The sequence below is a fragment of the Phallusia mammillata genome, chromosome 1 (genome assembly GCF_965637545.1).
Source record: "Phallusia mammillata chromosome 1, kaPhaMamm4.hap1.1, whole genome shotgun sequence".
Classification (NCBI taxonomy): Eukaryota; Metazoa; Chordata; class Ascidiacea; order Phlebobranchia; family Ascidiidae; genus Phallusia; species Phallusia mammillata.
Window position 1 is genome coordinate 3,391,294 of NC_137252.1, and position 18,467 is coordinate 3,409,760.

The 18,467-nt window shown below is 36.3% G+C and overlaps 2 protein-coding genes across 2 annotated transcripts; one reads left to right on the forward strand and one right to left on the reverse strand.

Moving 5' to 3' along the window:
- Nucleotides 1–1,734: 1,734 nt before the first annotated feature.
- LOC145209110 (solute carrier organic anion transporter family member 4A1-like) lies at nucleotides 1,735–13,724 on the forward strand. Its single transcript, XM_080079357.1, has 14 exons — nucleotides 1,735–2,298; nucleotides 3,017–3,148; nucleotides 3,251–3,523; nucleotides 3,823–3,938; nucleotides 4,271–4,364; nucleotides 4,675–4,763; nucleotides 5,753–5,888; nucleotides 6,301–6,473; nucleotides 7,143–7,304; nucleotides 9,445–9,629; nucleotides 10,072–10,233; nucleotides 10,729–10,782; nucleotides 11,569–11,739; nucleotides 12,687–13,724. Exons 1-14 carry the CDS (start codon nucleotides 2,174–2,176, stop codon nucleotides 12,798–12,800), a joined length of 1,986 nt encoding a protein of 661 aa, XP_079935483.1. The 5' UTR covers nucleotides 1,735–2,173; the 3' UTR covers nucleotides 12,801–13,724.
- An 86-nt stretch (nucleotides 13,725–13,810) lies between these two features.
- LOC145213372 (glutamate--cysteine ligase catalytic subunit-like) lies at nucleotides 13,811–18,222 on the reverse strand. The gene is made up of 11 exons (XM_080081652.1): nucleotides 18,143–18,222; nucleotides 17,889–17,947; nucleotides 17,449–17,654; nucleotides 17,155–17,282; nucleotides 16,973–17,097; nucleotides 16,256–16,368; nucleotides 15,581–15,778; nucleotides 14,928–15,015; nucleotides 14,797–14,867; nucleotides 14,125–14,245; nucleotides 13,811–14,056 (listed from the first exon to the last, which is right to left on the reverse strand). Exons 1-11 carry the CDS (start codon nucleotides 18,220–18,222, stop codon nucleotides 13,914–13,916), a joined length of 1,332 nt encoding a protein of 443 aa, XP_079937778.1. The 3' UTR covers nucleotides 13,811–13,913.
- Nucleotides 18,223–18,467: the final 245 nt, after the last annotated feature.

An 18,467-nucleotide genomic window follows, 5' to 3' on the forward strand; every position in this document is an offset into this window, starting at 1 on the left:
TGCATTTGCCATATATGAGCTGAGAAAAAAAGTTCTCGTATAAATCGATTTAAGGCAGCAATGCAAGGGTGGAAATAATTTTGAATATCGACTAAAACAGGACAAAAAAGGGGTGCACAGGACAAAAAAGGTTGGGAGCCACTGGCGTAAGATATTGTTGAACTGAATGCGATTCTTTCAAATGGACAGCATTTATGGGGCGATCAAATAAAACTGTATTGTTTGTCGTGATCGTTTGTCCCGATAACTTACTTGGTTTGCATTTTCACATGAAACAGCACTTTTGGTTCGCATGACACGAAAGTAAATATTGCTTTAGCTTACAACAGGTAGTCTATGATATTATGTTAAACCTGTCTATTTGATTATTCAAACGTTTTGGTCTAATTTAAGTCAAGTCAGGTTCCTTTCTATTGTCACTTCATCACATTGACTTCGTACACCAGTTACCAAAACAGCCGAAGGAAACCGAAAAAAAAAAAAAAACATGTTTAAAAAAAACATGGTAGGCGAGTCAAGTGTCCTGAATCTAATTATAATCGATAATTATCAGTACCAGTGAAAAAACGTTTTTTCATCAGAAACGTGTGTTAAAATGCACACCATGAAAAGAATAAATAAACAACTAATTACATCACAAAGATAAAATTCCAGCGCTTAGAATGAACAAGATGAGATTATGAAATAGTGATAATGAGTTATAAAAAAAACGTAGTGCAATAAATTGAACACTTTTTATGCAACTTTAGTGGTGGTATTTTGTTCTTGATCAAGTTAATAGAATTACTTTGTAAAGTTTGCAAATGTTGTATCACCAACTCATCACATTTCAATTTGCTTGGTCAAAGCTCTCAGGGAAGTCAAATTGTTCTACGGTTTGATTCAACTGGATTGCCAAATTATGTGTGAACTTTGTAGTATTCCCTGTCACAGATAATTTGTAAATGTAGTTCGGTATTTAACTGCACTAGCAGTGTGTACTGGTTTAGTTTGTGTCGATTTAATTTAAACTACATTAGCTAACGTAAATTATCGCTACTGCACCTTGACGTAACATTTTATTGCAGGACGTTTTAACAAACACTATTGTCTTATCAGCAAATTAAATTTAAAAGTTGAAAGGGAATTTATCCATTCAATCTGATTTTTTTAATAAAATAATACAATTTTTTTTTTGTATTCAACCTAAAAGAATCAAACCAAACATCATTGCCAGGTTTATAATTTTTTTTCAAATAAGGATCCAAAGGAACTAAAGATGCGATTTGGGCAGAATATACATGAATCCATATAAATAAAAATAAAACATCAATAAAACTGTTAGCTCTTTCACCAGTTTTTTTTTATTATAATACGCCGACGTTTCGATTTCCCATACGCGACACCTTCAAATTTTGTTGATACATTATGCCCGCCAGCAACAGTTTATTCATATGAATACATGTCTTCTGTGTTTTGACTTATTGGTTTGTTACTTAAAAAACGATTTTGGATTCTTAGTTGTTCCAAAATCGGTTTGTTTTTTCCATAAACACACAAAGTGGTACAGCTGTTGAGTGCCAGTTAACAACGCAACAAACGTGATATGTGTTTTTGTCTGGCCCGGGATTATCGGGATAATTCTCTTGTGCAAGTGACAAGAACGGTGCAAAACCGGAAGCACGTTTTTTGAGCCAATCTCTTCATCGAGCATTTTTTGTTTACAATTTCATTTTATTTTTGCAAGCTTGTAGACTGATGCAGAGAGCAATAGTTGAACTCTGTTGCTGAGTTGGAATCGTCACGAAAATCGTGCGCACAAATGTAGTTTATAGATCGCGCAACACTTTGCAGCGGACAAATTGTGTTTGCTGATAGCAAAGCGCGGTTTTGTTGGCAAATGTTTTTAGTCGTTTCAATCTTTATTTCAGCATTTTAAAAATTGGCAGTTTCAACGTGAGATATACGAAAGCACAGCTTTGTATTTATTTGGTAACAGTATTTTATCATTTTACATTTGGCTTAAAACTTTGTTCCGTTAGCAATCTTTACTGTACTTCGTTGATTTTTTTGTGTTTTTTCTTACACTGCAATTGAAAGGGCAGTTTTTTTTTAACTTTTTTTTATGACTGACGGAAATCTAGCATTACTAAAACAAGAATAGGTTAGTTTTTTAGATTATCAAACGACCACAATGCTTCAAAATCGTCGCTCATTGCGTATGAGCATATCTGAAGCAAAAGTAAAGATATCTTGTCCAGTCGAAGATACAACTTGTGGCTTGCAACTAAACTACGGATGCTGCCCGAAGAAGAAACGGTGAGAAGCTTTAATTTAAGTTTAGGTGTGTTACTTTACCAAAAGTACATAGAATGATGACCGTAGATTGCAGAAAATCTGATTTCTTTGCGACTTCAGACATGCGGAACTCTAATTTAGTGGTTTTTCAAGCGATTTGCCACGAGGATGTCGTGATAGATTGATAAATATATGTGTTCGCAGGATCCAAACGTCTGTTTAAGGTCCTTATGACATAATTCGAAAATAACCTATCTTAAGTTTTAGAAATTAATGAAAAAATGTTGGTGTACCTAATTGCACCAAGACCATCTTTTCAATTGATTTGTCACAAATAGTGATAATTATCAAAGCTTTAAACAAAGTTGATTTGAACGATTTAATGTTGTATTTTTTATTTTATTTTTTTGTCATGCTAAGTTACCGCCTTCCGTGTCGCAAGCATAAAAAGGTTGGGAAACGCTTGCTTCACTCATCAAACCACTGAGACTATGTATTTGCTAATATCGACTAGGCATTTTTACTACAGACAGCAACTTTATCTAAGCTGTTTAGCTTTCTAGTGATGCTTAAGTGCTTTAAATGTATAAACCTGGGCAGGTATTTTCCATGCTATTAGCATTTCACAACAAAACCACTGCATCTTGTAATTTGGACTTAAATTGGGCTAAATGCCGGTTGGAAGATAGTTGGATTTACTAAGGGACTGACATAGTTTTAACTTTGGTTTTATTTGCAGACAACCAATTGGTTTTCTGCAGGGATTCGCGTCATCTCGGTGGGTTTTATGCTTCTTCTGTTGTCTCGGTTTCGCGTACGGGTTGGTCTCAAATGGAATGATGAAATCGGTTCTAACCACTGTTGAAAAAAGGTGAGTGAGTGAGTGAGTGAGTGAGTGAGTGAGTGAGTGAGTGAGTGAGTGCTCGTGTGAATACGTTGCAAAAGTAAGTTATTATTAGGCCTTATTTTTCAGATTCGGTTTAAAAAGCGCGGAATCTGGTCTAATCATCAGCATGAAAGAAGTCACAGCAATTGCTGGAGCAGGAATAGCAATGTTTGTTGGCAGAAAGGGTCACAAACCACTGTGGGTTGGCTGGGGTACGGTGATTATGGGTTGGGGTACCATTTTGTTTGCAGTCCCCCATTATGCTGCACCCCGTTACACAGTAAATACCGATGTGGGGTCGCAGTTTCTATGTCTTGCCAATACAACACACGTAGCAGCCCAAAGTACAGAAAAATACCTGTAAGTACAAAGCATGTGATACTCAATATTCAAAAAAATATTTAAATGCCTAAATTGACGGTTAATTTGTAAATGCTGAACACACATAGGAAAAGCAACTAAGTTTCTATAATGCACTAATAATACTAATGGAGATTGTCAAAAAATCTGCACAATATGTTTTGTTTATACCCATGTTCCATATTATTATTTTTTATCAAGTTACTTTTACTAAATCAATGGTTAAATTGGCCATTTGAAATTACATTGCGTTACCTATGGAATCAAACATGATTTGATTATTACCAGTTTAAATGCAGGTACATTTTCTACATTTCTTCGCTGATGATAGGATACGGGTCAACGGCAATTTACACTTTAGGACTAACCTTCATCGACGAAAATGTACCTCAAAAATCCTCTTCAACGTATCACGGTGAATTTACGTGTTATTTACATAATTATTATTTGAATCGTATTAAACTTAGATGTACAACGAGACGAAATCATAGGTTTGGGATCATGAAGCATTAAAATGCAAAATAGCGAAAATCACGACACAAATGTACAAGCTCTTGTAATAGTTGAAAATTGTTGCAACTTTATCAAACATTTTCCGCCAAAATTCTACCAGCCTGGTTCTAACATTCACTTTAAAAAAACACGAAAACACTAGGTTTACATTTTGCGGACGACGCAAACAAAACGATTTCAGTATTTTTGGTCTATAAGTTTTCTTTGCCAATTTTTTTACTTTTATTTTTGCAGCTATATTTTTTGCGATCTCCAATGCCCTTGGCCCCGCAATTGGTTACCTTGGAGTAGGAGCTTTGCTAAAAATCTACACCAACATTGGAGAACAGTAAGTTTTGTCGCATAAGCCTTTTATCTCAGTAGGGATGAAGCAGATTTAAATTTAGCCGCAAAAAGCGATTAATGTCCCGTAAGGTCGATGTGTTAGGCATTTGTTATTGTTGCTGCTGCAGTAGTTGCTTCTGTTATTGTAGCTGTTGGCACATTGCTACTTTTAAAAGTTTCCGTAATTGGTGGTTAAGAGCTACTTCTGTACAGACGTTTGCAAGGCCACTGAAACAATCCCATTTCCTGTTTTTCAAGAAACTTTAACGAAGACCAACCACAGAAGCGATCACTAAAAAAATTCTTCTTTGTAGAGTTACGTTTGACGACACTCACGTTGAATGGGTTGGAGCTTGGTGGCCGGGATTTCTTGCTGCTGGAGTTTGGATGCTCGTCTTTTCAAGTAATTTTAACTAACTGATGCAGCGTTCCTACCTGCATGACGCAGTACACTGAAACAGGGGGTCCGAAAAGAGTAGGAATAAAAAATTTACAAACCCTTAATCTAAATAAAAATGAGTGTAGAATCGTTATGATTTGTAAAAACCAAATGTCTTGTTCATTTTTGAAAAGAGTTAAAACCTAGACTTGTTTTGCATGGCATCAGTAAGTTATCTATGGTGGAGATGTGCGCTTCACAGCTCCAGTTTCATGACGTTTAACAGTTGTGCGCATGCGCAAGTATGAATACGCGTGCGCACTTGGAAAACCAACATGCCGGGAGAAATATGTCACAAGGAGCTTTATAAACAAGAGTTAAAAACCTCATTTATACTAAATATTTTATGGCCTATAAAACCTTCGACCTTAACTTCGATTTGCGACAAAAAAATTCAACTTTTGAACACTCCGGGTGGAATATTTTCGCATAGCAGCAAATTTCTTCAATTCTGGCCTAGTTGTTGTACGATAAAAAACTGTCAGGTAAGGCAACTAGAAAAACTCATCAAAGTTGATGTTTATATCACGATTGTGTGTAATTGTTCTGCCTCTAAATACAAGGGTTATAGACCAGTGGTTCTCAAACTCGGTTTTCGGGGCCGCATGCGGCTCCCAACTACTTATTTTGCGGCTCGCACCAGACCTCAGAAAACCACCAAACATTGCTATTTTAGCTTTCAAAGTCATCTTCTTTAGTGATTTTCTCAAGGTTTCGTTTGTTTTGCGGCTCCCTACACACTTAAAAAATACCATTTGGCCCCGACAATAAAAAAGTTTGAGAACCACTGTTATAGACCCATTGAGAAAATAGTACAGTAAATGATTATTACATTTTACCTATTTTTCTAACTCGGTTTTGGTGAAACAGTGTGTGTTAAGATGGTTCGACCGTGTTACTCCCAAAACTGAACAACACATTGAAATTGATAAGTTATTGTTCATCGTTAACAGTTCCAGTGCTGATGCTTCCGCGCAATTTGCCGGGAACTGAGGAAACAAGGGAAAATCGAGGAACTGAAAGTTACGGAGCTTCCACAGATCCGACAACAGTAGCTGAAGAAGCGGAGAAGGAAAATAACACCAATAGGTTTGGATCAGTTTAATACAACCGTTTTCAAGCAGTGAAACATAGAATAGTTTTCAAATAGGCAAAACATAAAAGGCCTTTTCCTGGTCTGTGGCGTGTCGTAAGGCAGCGTTAAAATTGACCAAAGATCCAAACTTAAACGTTGTTATAACTGCGGCAAAACAGTTACTGCATCAATACAATACTATACAAGTATGTGCCACAGCAAGACTATGGGCAATGTTAATGAGACAATGGGCCGGAATTAAAAATATTGGAATAATAAGTATTTATTTTTTGGACTCGCTCAAAATTAACAAATTTACTAAAAAAAATTATAGGTGAAATCGTATTCAGACCCTATTACATACCTATCTTGCTTGCACAAAGTAAAATCCATTTTGTTACAAAAACCTTTGTTAACGTTTTAAAGGTTCAAGAAAGCATGGGACGATTTTTTTGTTCTTCTCCGCAATCCGCCCTATCTTCTCATGTGCTTTGCCAACAGTATGGAGGCTGGTACGATAGCCGGTTTGTCAACATTTATACCGAAATACCTCGAGGCAATGTACGGCTTATCGGCCACGGAGGGCGCTCTATACACGGGTAAGATTTCCGACACGTTTGCAGGTTTAAAGCAGGAACTTGACTAAATGGTCTGGCGCGCCTGATTCATATACAAACATAAAAAATTCAAGCAGGATTCGTCCTCGGGAGCGTCCAGGGTATAAAACTTGCAAAAAATGTGTGTAAATTTCTGTAAATGGATTTTACACGCACTATAAGCAAACTCACTGAGATTGCTACCTGCCCTAAGACATCAAGATAAAGGGGACATTACAAGTACTAACCCCTATTTTTTAATATACGGCAACTTATGATTGTCATTCTCTAAATGTAAATGTTGCAACAACGTTTTTTAGCTTTCAAGCTCGATTAACTCAAAGGTGCTCGGAGCCGCCACAAGGGCCTGCTCTAAGCTAATATTGTAACACATCCTTTCTCTGTTCGGTATAGACCTGCAATTGTCAGCTGTTGCAATCTTTGTTGACTATATAAAAACGGCATATAAAAACAAGACAGGAATATAACGTCTGTCTTGCACAAGCACCAAAAACGCCTACCACGTGCCTTTCCTGCCACGTCGAGTATCGCCACGTACAGAACAAACACTGGGCTCGCAACAGAACACATGTGACGTAATAATTATGTAACAATATTAGGTCACTTTGATACTGAACGTGAAGCCTTAACTCATCTTCAACTTCTTCTCAGGTATTGTTGCGATTGGAGGAGCTTTGATTGGATTATTATCAGGAGGAGTGATTGTGAGCAAAGCTGAACTGAATGTGGAAGGAATCATGAAGTTCTGTTTGTCGTTTTTGGTTTTTTCGGTGCTTTGTTCCGGGGCTTTCTTTCTCACCTGTCCTGAACTAGGTAAGTACAAGATCGCAGTCAAAAATACAAAGATTCTTTAGCTCGAATAATTTTGCGAAATTAACAAATTAGTTCGAATAATTTGCGTTGTTTTGGGGGTAATGCGGGACCTTTATTGGTGTACGTATCTACATCCCGGCGAGAACCCGATTTAAAAAGCCAAAATTATTCCCGAAATATATAATTAACAACGGTTGCGACACTAATGTGTCTGATCATAATGTCAGGTCGTAGAAAATAAACTTAAGGTTCTCATGGAAAAGTTGGAATAACTAATATGAGCTGTAATAAATTTTTATTGCTGAACATTTGTTGTTTTAAGGCCGGTCCGTGATACAATTTTAGTTTCAAACTGGTCCGCAGGGCTAAAAAGGCTGCCGACCCCTGTTGCAGCGTATCGTTCATTCAAGCACGTTTTCATGTTTTGCTTGTTCACAGTTTTGCAGTGTTCTTGTTCTAGTGTTCTAGTTGAGGAATTATTAAGTAATACTGTTGCAACTTTAACATTCCACGACAAAAAAAATGTTATGAAGTGAACACTTTTTTAGGACGTTCAAACAATCCCTTGTTTCAACGATTGTCAAATCAATTTAAACTATAATTACGTTTCATACAGGAAATCCAAGACGTTAGCGTTACAATGTACTCTCTTTCTACAATCTCTGGGACTGTTTTTCACTTGATAAAGCCATTTTTAAGTATGTGTTTATAGCGTTCCTTAACCCTTTAACTGCGGCGGGCGCATAAATGCGCCCCGACACATGCCTGGTTCGAAACAGCGATAAAAATCGTATTAGTGCGGATATATTTTTTTTTTACAACTGGGGTGCGTTTGAAAGCTTATGCATATTAGCTTCAATTTATTCGAAAAAAATGATATGTTAGTATTTGAAAAAAATTAATTACACTAAGTAGAAAGTCAAAATTCAGAAAAAAACAAGTTTTTTCCTAATTTTTGTTTTACAGCCATTTTTTATTATTTTACGCTTGGTTGATTCACAGACAGCTGTTTGGAGTTGATTTCAGGGCTTTGCGCGCATGCTGCGGCTATCTTTGTTTACAATTTGATATGTGTTCAGCTGAATTGGGCTTGGAAGTGGGTAGTTGGGGGCAGTGAATTTGCCTTGATTTGCTTGAATATACTGCTGTATCAGTCAGTTTAGCTTTACTATTCGTGGTGACAGCAGTTATTTATCAAGAAAACAACTGTTGTGGAAGCATTTTTTTGACTTAGAAAGTTTGTGGTTGCTGACCAATATTTTGATTATATCTGGCCCTCAACTGCATTTACATTGTCAAATGGTGGGAGGATTTGGCCTCATAAATGGACAACAAATACAGAAGAATCAGTGCAAAGTACCTTGGGAATGCTTGGAATTGTGTTTTTTCTGCTAACTTCTGTGAACTGTGTTTCAAACTTACACATGTTGTGGTGTAATGATACATAATAAACATCCCATGTACAAACACTTGTAAATGAATTATGTGTGTACAGATATTTAGTAAACGTTTATAAGTCCGTAAATTGTCAAGATTGCCAAAAATTATGATTGAAAACAAGTTTCATACGCTCAAAAACATTAATTTTATCCATTACTACAGAAAAATAAGAAACTAAAATTGATCATTATGACGTCATGAGCTAATTAATGACGTCATCGAAAAAAAACACATCAAGTTTTGTAAGGAATTATTTGTAAAACAACTTGGAACTAATAATTGTAACGAAAAACACCGCTAAACTGCAATTTTATGGAAAAATAGAATTGAAATGACGTCATTTTGTAAGTGATGACGTCATCGAAAAATTTTTCATCTTTGAATTGTAGAAAATTTTATACCCAACAACTTTCCCAGAGAAAGTTTTTGCCTATCTTCTATCGATTTTGCATAAAACCCTAAAGAGCAAGAGCAGGTCTAAACATTAATTTTTGTCAAAAAGAATTCAGCAGTTAAAGGGTTAATGAACTAAATGGTGCTCTTCTAGCACACATATTGGTTTGCAGAAAAGGCGACCTGAAAGGGACGTTAAAACATAGGCAAAACAATACAACTTACTTGCTAAAAGGACATCATTTAGTTCATTTTATGCCTAGCAGGAACAGTTTATTAGCAATCGTAATGTTTACTTGCATGACAGGTTTCGCTGGAGCCACTGTCCCTTATCACAATGAAACATCAGCCTTAATATCAGCCACCAACTTCTCCTCTTCTTGCAATCTTCACTGCGGATGCAACAGTGACGTATATAATCCTATCTGCGGAGATAATGACGTCACGTATTTCTCTCCCTGTTTCGCAGGCTGCACCGAGACTATCAACAAAGTAAGAGAAATTTGACATTTTTTTGTAATCTTGACAAAACTGCTTTCCTAGCATGGTTCTGCCGTTTCGAAATGACATAAGTAACGTAGAAGCGACCTAATGCTTTACTAAAATGCATTGCTTAGTCTGTTTCTTATCACAATTTTTGTTACAGTTTAGACCAGTTTGATTCAAATTTATTAATACATCGTCAAATGATCCTTGTGAATTCAAGAAAAATATATTTCGCCCCTGCGGCATCTTTGCGTTCATTGTAGTCTTGATCCACCAAGCAACAAGCTGGGAGATTTTAGCTTAAAGTCTTTGGTTTTTCCCGTGATTTTTTCCAAAGAAAAATGAGAAAAATAAATTTTCTTTCTTTCGCATTTTCTTTTGTCAAGATTGGCTTTTTGCGTTTTCTGGTAATACATATATTTGTAAAATATGTAAATTTTAATTTCAGACTTACTTAAACTGTTCTTGTGTCAGTCTGCTGAACCAAACTCACACGTCAGCAAAGCTGGGAATTTGTTTGGCCAAGAATTGTACGAGTCCAGCAGTGTTTCTTGTACTACTTTTTTTGCTCACCGTATCAACTTTCATTTGTTGGACCCCTAATATACAGGTAAAAGTGAATCCATGCGATTTTTCTTAGTTTTTGTACTTTGAGTCTTCACTTGTATCCAATAAGACAAATAGTGGTTCTTAACCTTTTGGTAGTTTTCGGGGAAAAAAACGTTTTCGTCTTGATGAAGTCTTGAAAAACTATTGTAAAAACAAAGTCTAGATAAGTTCCCTATCCCTATTACAATGACTTTTTTTATTTTATTTTTATTGGGCAACCCCTGACAAATACGGCACATGAAGTGGTTCAGAAAGTCGGATTCAAGTCATTTTTAAAATATATTTCAATAGTCTTAAATACCTCAGCCTGCATGTAGGAATCTGTCTGCATTCTGTCTGCTGTTGAAATCAAATCACAAGAAGCCATACGACTCATAATAAAACGTTTTTGAAGACATGGAATGTTTACACGTTTAACTCAACTCACACAATACAACTCAAAATATGTTTTTTTAAGAATACGAAAGCTTACATGTTTATAAACTTTTGTTTGCAGATAGTTCTTCGAATAGTTCCTTTTACTCATCGAGATTTCGCGGTTGGCACGCAGGTTAGTTTTGCAATGATGTTTAGCAACATTATCAGTTCTTGCTTTGCCTGAAGTTTTGTTATAAATAACTGGCGCATCATATTCGAGGCGCATCATCCTGCTCTTGATCAATTTCAAAACACCGTCATGGTCATATAGCACAAGAAAGTAAAATATCGTAAAACAAGAACGTTCATTCAGCACGCCTTGTAGCAAATGTTTAATTAGTTTTTGTGGCGTTTGATCATGATATTGAATTAGATAACCGTTTTGACTCAATACCGCATTTTATTATTTTATTACAAGTGAAAATGGTTCTTTAAACTGTAATCAGTTTAACAGTATTATTGAACTCGCAAAAAAGATCGGGAAAAAGTTCCTCCAACATTAGAAAACGTTTTTAACGTTATTTCAACTTGGAAAGATAAGTCAGATGCCACAAATAATTACGATTTAAAGGAACACCCGGTAAAAATGTACGTAGCCTTCAATTCAATTCTTGTTTAGACCGTGTTTTAAATGAAATCAAATGTTTAATGATAAAGATAACGGCCCAAATATATTCTTTATTAGCATCTCGTTTTTTACGTCTATTTGGGCCCTTATCTTTATCATTAAATTATAAACAGATCCGTATAGTGTCCGAAAATTAAATGTATCTTCCGTTTTTTGTAACGCTGACAAACGAAGTAAATAAAGGTGTAAAATCATAGAAAATATGGCTCGGCATTCTATGTTGCATTTGGGACAATACTACAAAATAGTGGTTAGAGTTTTAAGTGATATTTTGTGTTCCTTGCTTTTCAGTCGATAATCAACGACGTTTTAGGATCGTTTGCTGCTCCAATTATCATGGGTCGCATATTAGACTTGGCCTGTGCGGTTTGGAACACCGAGGACGGCGTAGTTTCCTCGTGCAGGAGATATTTTAACCACCAGATGTCGTTGTACATATTTGGATTTGTCATTGCACTGAAGGTATGTAATTTAGGGCAGGAACTTGGCCGAACGGTCTAGCGCGCCTGACCCATATACAGACACAAAAAAAACTGATCGGGATTCGTCCCCGGGAGAGTCCTGGGTTCGAACCCCGTGAAAAAAAAAAAAAAAAAAAAAAAAGGTATGTAATGTAGTGCAGGAACTTGGCCGAATGGTCTAGAGCGCCTGACCGATATACAGACATAAAAAACCTTAATCGGGATTCGTCCCCGGGAGTGTCCTGGGTTCGAACCCCGTGAAAAAAAAGGTATGTAAGTTAGGGCAGGACTTTGGCCGAATGGTCTAGAGCGCCTGACCGATATACAGACATAAAAAACCTGATCGGGATTCGTCCCGGGGAGTGTCCTGGGTACGAACCCCGTTAAAAATAACAACAAAAATAAAAGGTATGTAATTTTGGGCAGGAAAATTACCCGAAAGATCCAGTCCAGGGCGCTTGACATTTACACAGACATAAAATTGATCAGGATTCATTATTGAAAGCTTCTAAGTTCCGAACCCTATCAAAAAACATCTTGGGCGCTAAACCTTAGGATCACAAACATTTTTCAACCTGCTGCAGCGTTAATTTTACTTGCTCTCGTCAGTGGTGTGAGCTTAACCTAAGTGAAAAGTCTGGCAGCTGGACGCGTACGACCAGATATCTACAGATCCTTTTTTTCTGGACCAAAAAGTTTTTCATGTCCATTTTGGAAACAAAATATCCATCAAAGAGTATTCAACGCACAAAATAAACGAACAATTTATTACATATTTGTCGCATTCATTTAAAACCTTGACAATATGTGACCTTATGAGGCTGATGGTTATGCATCACTATTAATGTGTAAACATCATAACGTTTTAAAATAAGAACGTATTATCGAGCTATTGTTAAATTCGTTTTCATATCCAATTCTCGCTTTAATATCAAAATATTTTTTCAGTCCCTAGCAATAATTTCCTACACCATTGGTTTCCTCATCTACAAACAAAGCAAGACAAAGGATAAAGCGGTTGATGATGTTGGGAACACTGAAGACAGCGCGTTCGAAAATTAGCATATGTTCAGCTGGCATGTGATCGGTTTGCGCACCATGAACGACATAATTATGTGCTAAAGGTCAATCGTTTTTGAGTAACAATTAGAAGGTTGGAACATATATTTTTGAATATTTTTACGAGAAGTATGTCCACAATCAGTAAATACACAATAAAATACTTTTTAAAGGTAAAACTTAAAACCAGATTTTCGGTCTGTGCAAAACAATGATCGTGTGCGAAAAACGCTAACACGCGCCTTGACAGTAAAATACCTTTACCTTGTAAATGTAAGTTAAACCGTTTGCGTTAAAGTTGTGTTTTGTGGACGAAATGATTATGCATCAACGACGATTACTTGACTTTGGTAGTCACTTTCAAGGTCAAACACCTTCAGGGGTGAAGAATCAAAATATTTATTAAGGGCCATGTTTAGTGTATGTGGCAATTAAGTCGTTTTCAAACAATTATTTTTTCATTTTTTTTAACCAATGCTTAAGAACTACTACCTTATAACGCAGAGGTTTTTAATGTTCTCTTGATTCAAAGATAACATATGGTGTAGCTGCAGCGTGGTCAGCCAATATTTACCAATTGTGCTCGACACTTTTTGCGCTCCTTTACGTTTCAACGTAGCGCAGCTATTTCCGGCTTGGTGACTGTTTAAGTGCAATTATGTTGCTATGTTGTCTTTCACCAACCGAAATGAACCCAACTCAAAATCAATCCCAAAGGATCTCTACTTCACTAATTTTGCAAATATAAAGAATGTTTTTAGATAAAAACGTTTTACTTGTTTTTTCGTTTAAAAAATAGTAATAGTATGTGCTTGTTTTTCTGGGTAAATGTAATTTTTACCCCACGCACTATGTGATTTGCTTATTGTTACCGATTTTATTTGGCGAGTGAGGAGACTTGGTGTGCTCGTAAAAATATGTTTTCTCCAGCAATTTGTCCTTTATTGCAGAAATTAAAGTGTACGAACCATTTACTGAACAGAAACTTTCGATAAAAAATAAAATGTTTCCTTCCAATTACAAACACATTACACACAAGCTAGGCTTATTAACACCATTTCTCCTTTGCCTAAAACATTTTCTAACAACCACAGGAAAGATATTTTTGACAATTTTCTAAATCATGTACGGTTCATCCATAGATCGACATATCATCAAAAGGTCATAGGTCATAGATTCCGTCACTCGAGAGTCGCGCGCGTACTCCGTGTGTGACGTCACAAACGTTCGGATCCATTGTGCTGTGGTGGGGATTTCCCCTTAAAATAAAAACCCACCAGATGTAACTTATACTAAGAATAAAGTTATTGATTTTTGTAAACTTTACCAGAAGCTTTTTTGCTGATGAAATCCAAGTATTGTCGAAGCTTGGTTTGAGCGCTCATTTTGATAGATTTGTTTTTTAAGTATTCCTCAATAAGAAAAACGAACCCTGGAAACTGACCGACCTAAACAAATCACTAAGATATCAGTAATAATAATGACAATGCTTTTATATGTCAGAATATGTCAACACTTCGTATACACGGGATTTAATATGTATTCTATTTGAAAAGTAGAGACTGATGATGTCCACATCTCGTTTTGATTGATATATAGAAGCACAGATGTTTCGACATTAATAAATCCACAGTTTATCAGCGATTTTTGACATAAGAAGCCGACCATTTAAGGCAAAGATCCTGTACAAAATATAACGTAAAGGGACTAAAGATAATAAACAAAGAAAAACAACGGTAACACGTCTGAGCTCCACAATCCACAAATAATGTTAAAACCAAAATATAATTTTAATTCAACTAAGAAAACCTCGTAACACTTTAAAACTTTAACTAAAATAAAACATGGGTTAAACTAAGGTTGATTGTGGCAATTGTGAGCAGCATGGTGAATCTAACTACTGCGCTATGATGTAAAATGGCAATGTTACACATAAATTAAAATATTTTATCAACAATTTTGAAACGGGGTCGCAGTCTTGGTTTCAACTTTGACCTACTTTTCCATTTATGATTTCGTCAACAGTCATTTCCGGAATGGTTTGCTTAGTTTCCTTGATCTTGCAGCTCTCTGAAGTTGAATTGTTGATTAACAAACGAAGAATTAAGGCAGAAACACATACTGGTTTACCTGTTTTTGAGTTTAAATTGTGTTTGAAATGAAACTTCTGTGTCAATAGAGCGTTGTTTTGTTGAGCTCTTGTCATGTTTTCATCCAACTACAAAATGAGAATTATGAAAGCACGCTTAAATTTGATAAAATTTGTTAAAACAGTGAAAAAAGAAAAATAACTTTTAAATAACTTTAACTTTATGAGAAAAATAGCAGATAGTACGCACAATCTCATTCCAAATTAAATTTGAAAGTTATTGGGTGTTCTAGAGCAGTGGTCGGCAACCGCCTGTCCGCGGCCCGGTACCGGTCTGCGAGAAGTTCGTTACCGGGCCGTATAACTTTTCAGGTTAATTGCTATAAACCATTTTGCCCATGTATCCCGGGGATGATAAACTAGTTTAAGAGTTTTTATTGCTACATGTTTGTATTTTTTTGAAGACCGGTCCGCGTTTAATTTTCACTTTCAAAAAAAAAAAAATTTTCACGGTCCGCTATGCAAAAAAGGTTGCCGATCCCTGTCCTAGAGAATCTAGACCTCCAACTAAATTATTTTAGTTTTGCACTGTGTTGCAGAAAAGGGCTACTTCGGTAAAGTTGTTTCCATACATTCCTGTATATTTCCAATTTAAATATCACATTTAAAGTGCTACACAGTTTACATGACCTACCTTTGATATGGGAACCAGAATATCGAGTTTATTTGCCAGAATTACTCTGCTGAGAAGTATGACAAAGACAACAAAAGCTGCATTCTCAAAGTCGCTCAATTGAGCTTCCATTATCCTGAACTCGACTCTCCATCCAATATCACTGTCTGGAGGAGGGGGCTTGAAACGAACCGTTTGCCAGTTGGTCGACTGAATGTTCTGCAAAAAATCTACGTTTATGCAAATATACAGAATGACCAAACGTAAACTAAACAAGCAGTCTAATCATTTACAAAAATTTTAAGAGAAGGTCTATGTTATAAATAAAATTTGTCAAGAACAATGGAAGCCATTTTGACTCAAATTGTTTATTTTTTTTGATTAAATAGTTTACTCTTTATTTAGGCCTGAATGGGTTTTGCATTGCATACAGTTTGTTCAGTGACAGTAGATTTGAATAGTCTTCGTCTTTATCTTGCAATTCCAAACGTCTTTCGATGTTAAATGTTTCATGTATGTTTGATAATTATGAAAAGTGATCAACTGGTTATGATTACGTTTGAATAAAAAAGAATAACTACAACGTTTGCAACAGTTGTTGTTGTTTCCTCTTTGTTTCAAAAGTATTATTTCCGACAATGTTAGTTCTGACCAAGCTCCATTTTAAATCAAGTGTCCCAAAAGTGAAGCACACACCTGAAAATGCTCGTAACCAAGTTGAGGAGTGAAAACAGTTTGACTTCGTTCCAACGAAAGTAGCTTTCTCACCCACAAGTGTGAAAAGTGGCAACTGATTGTCTTTTCCACCCCTGATGTACACAATACAGTATTAAACTATTAATAGAAGACCGTTGGATTGCTCACAAAATCAAGAAATTGGCCAATATACACACAGAGTTTCAACGCTTAATGTACAAACAATGAAGTGTAAAATCGCAAAGAAATGGATAAACCCAAAAGAGGCAAGTTCAATGACGTCGTTGTTATTTTTATCAGATGTTCACTGGTTTCCAAAATTTGAGCCCGCGAAAGGGTAAGCGCAAGGAGACGCCCAGATTTGCTTAGCGCAGCTCGTGTAACCAGCAAATGTTATATTTCAGCAAACAAAAATGCTTGACACAAATTGGAGAAAATGTCGGAAATATAGTTTTGCTGCAAAAAAGAGTATTGGTAATTGAATGTTAGTATGTTAATCTGAAAATGCATACACGGACACCCTTTTGCACTTCGCAAGAGCCATTTGAAATCCCAAACCCGTGGTTGAAAACCAATGCCAAGTTCGCTGTGACAAATGAGAGTATTGTTAATAAGCGAAATGTGGTTCGGTATATTATGCTTGCAGGAAAAATACACACAACGACCAAAGCGTTTGCTTTCTACAAGTATGACATTCACACAAACACCAAATCAAACCTGCGTTGTTGAGCATTTCAAACGCGCGTGCATTCATTTCCAATGGCACGTCGTTCAGTGTAGGTTCATCATTCGAGAGATAACTTCTAATTGAAGTAACTCTCGGTGTATGGATCCTTGGCACTCTACATGCCAAGTCAATAACTCTCAAAGCACTTTACTTGGTTAAAATTTGACTCAACTGTTTGTTGACGTTTAGACCTCTTTCTTTATTAGTTCGATCATCTGAACATTCTGCGAACGCCTGCCATCTAGTGTCAGTATCAACGAGGTATCCACGGTGGATTGGTGACGCAGCAGTGAGTGCGAGCTGTGACGCAAAAACACTAAGCTTACATGTTAGGCACATAATGGGACTAAAGTACATGATGTTTAAAGAAAATTTCACAAAACATGAGTTTTGAACAAAACAGCTATGACACTTAAAACAACTATGACACTCAGCCATTCTTCATAATCCATTGCTTATGACTAACCATTATAGGACAAAGAACAGCTAGTTGGTCGTACAAATACTTTGCTTCATCAATATCAGCTGCTTGCAACGTGCATTGAATACAACAGTTGCTTCCGGCAAAAACTGGCGAGTCAAGGTACACGTGATTTGGCCTCGCATCCTGATTGGCCGAAGGGTCTTTAAAACATTCGAGGAACGGCGATGGCGTGTTCTTGTCCTTGTATACTGCAGTAAAACATTTTTCTAATCCTTTAATTCAGCGGTTTTAAAATACAAGGGCCATGGCCCAGTGGTGGGATCGTTGTGTATTATATGATAAAATAAGCTCTCATAATCGCACAAATAAAATTTGCAGAATGCTTTAAGTCACAAACCGATTTTCACCAACTATTTGGCCCGCCCTATAAACCAAGTTTGGAAGATAAAGTGTATTCATTAAGATTTAAACACTTGTTATACTTGGTATATTTGCCGCGGGATTCCTTCCTCGACCTTCCAAAATGCATTGTACAGTTTGTCTTTAAAATAAGAACAAATTATTATATGAAAGTGACAGTCACATGTTGCTAGTTTATGTCTATTTCTGATCAGAAAACTTAGAAAGAAACTAATTTGTAACCTATAGGTAAGTCAACTGTAATTTAATTGAACTTAAGATAATCATCTTCAAATCTTTTGGAATTAGTTGTTTCAACAAACCAATATGATGGTACCTGCAACGGACGTCATCTATCACTGCTTCATCTGGAATGAAAAAAGAGTGGTTGATGGGATTCAAACCAATATCTTTCATGTTTATTGGAGGATAGATGAAATCTGGACAACCAAGCCTGAAAATAAAAACGTTAAAGGAGAGTTTAGGTTGGTGTGCGGTGGGATTCGAACCAGCGACATCGTTCACACTAGGGTTGCGTTTCACCAAATTTCACCAAAGTAGGTGTGCTACGTTGGTCACAAGTCCAAATCCACACAATACTACCTCACTTTTCTATTATTTTACCTCGGGAATGTTGTAAGCGTGAGAACCATCTCATCCGG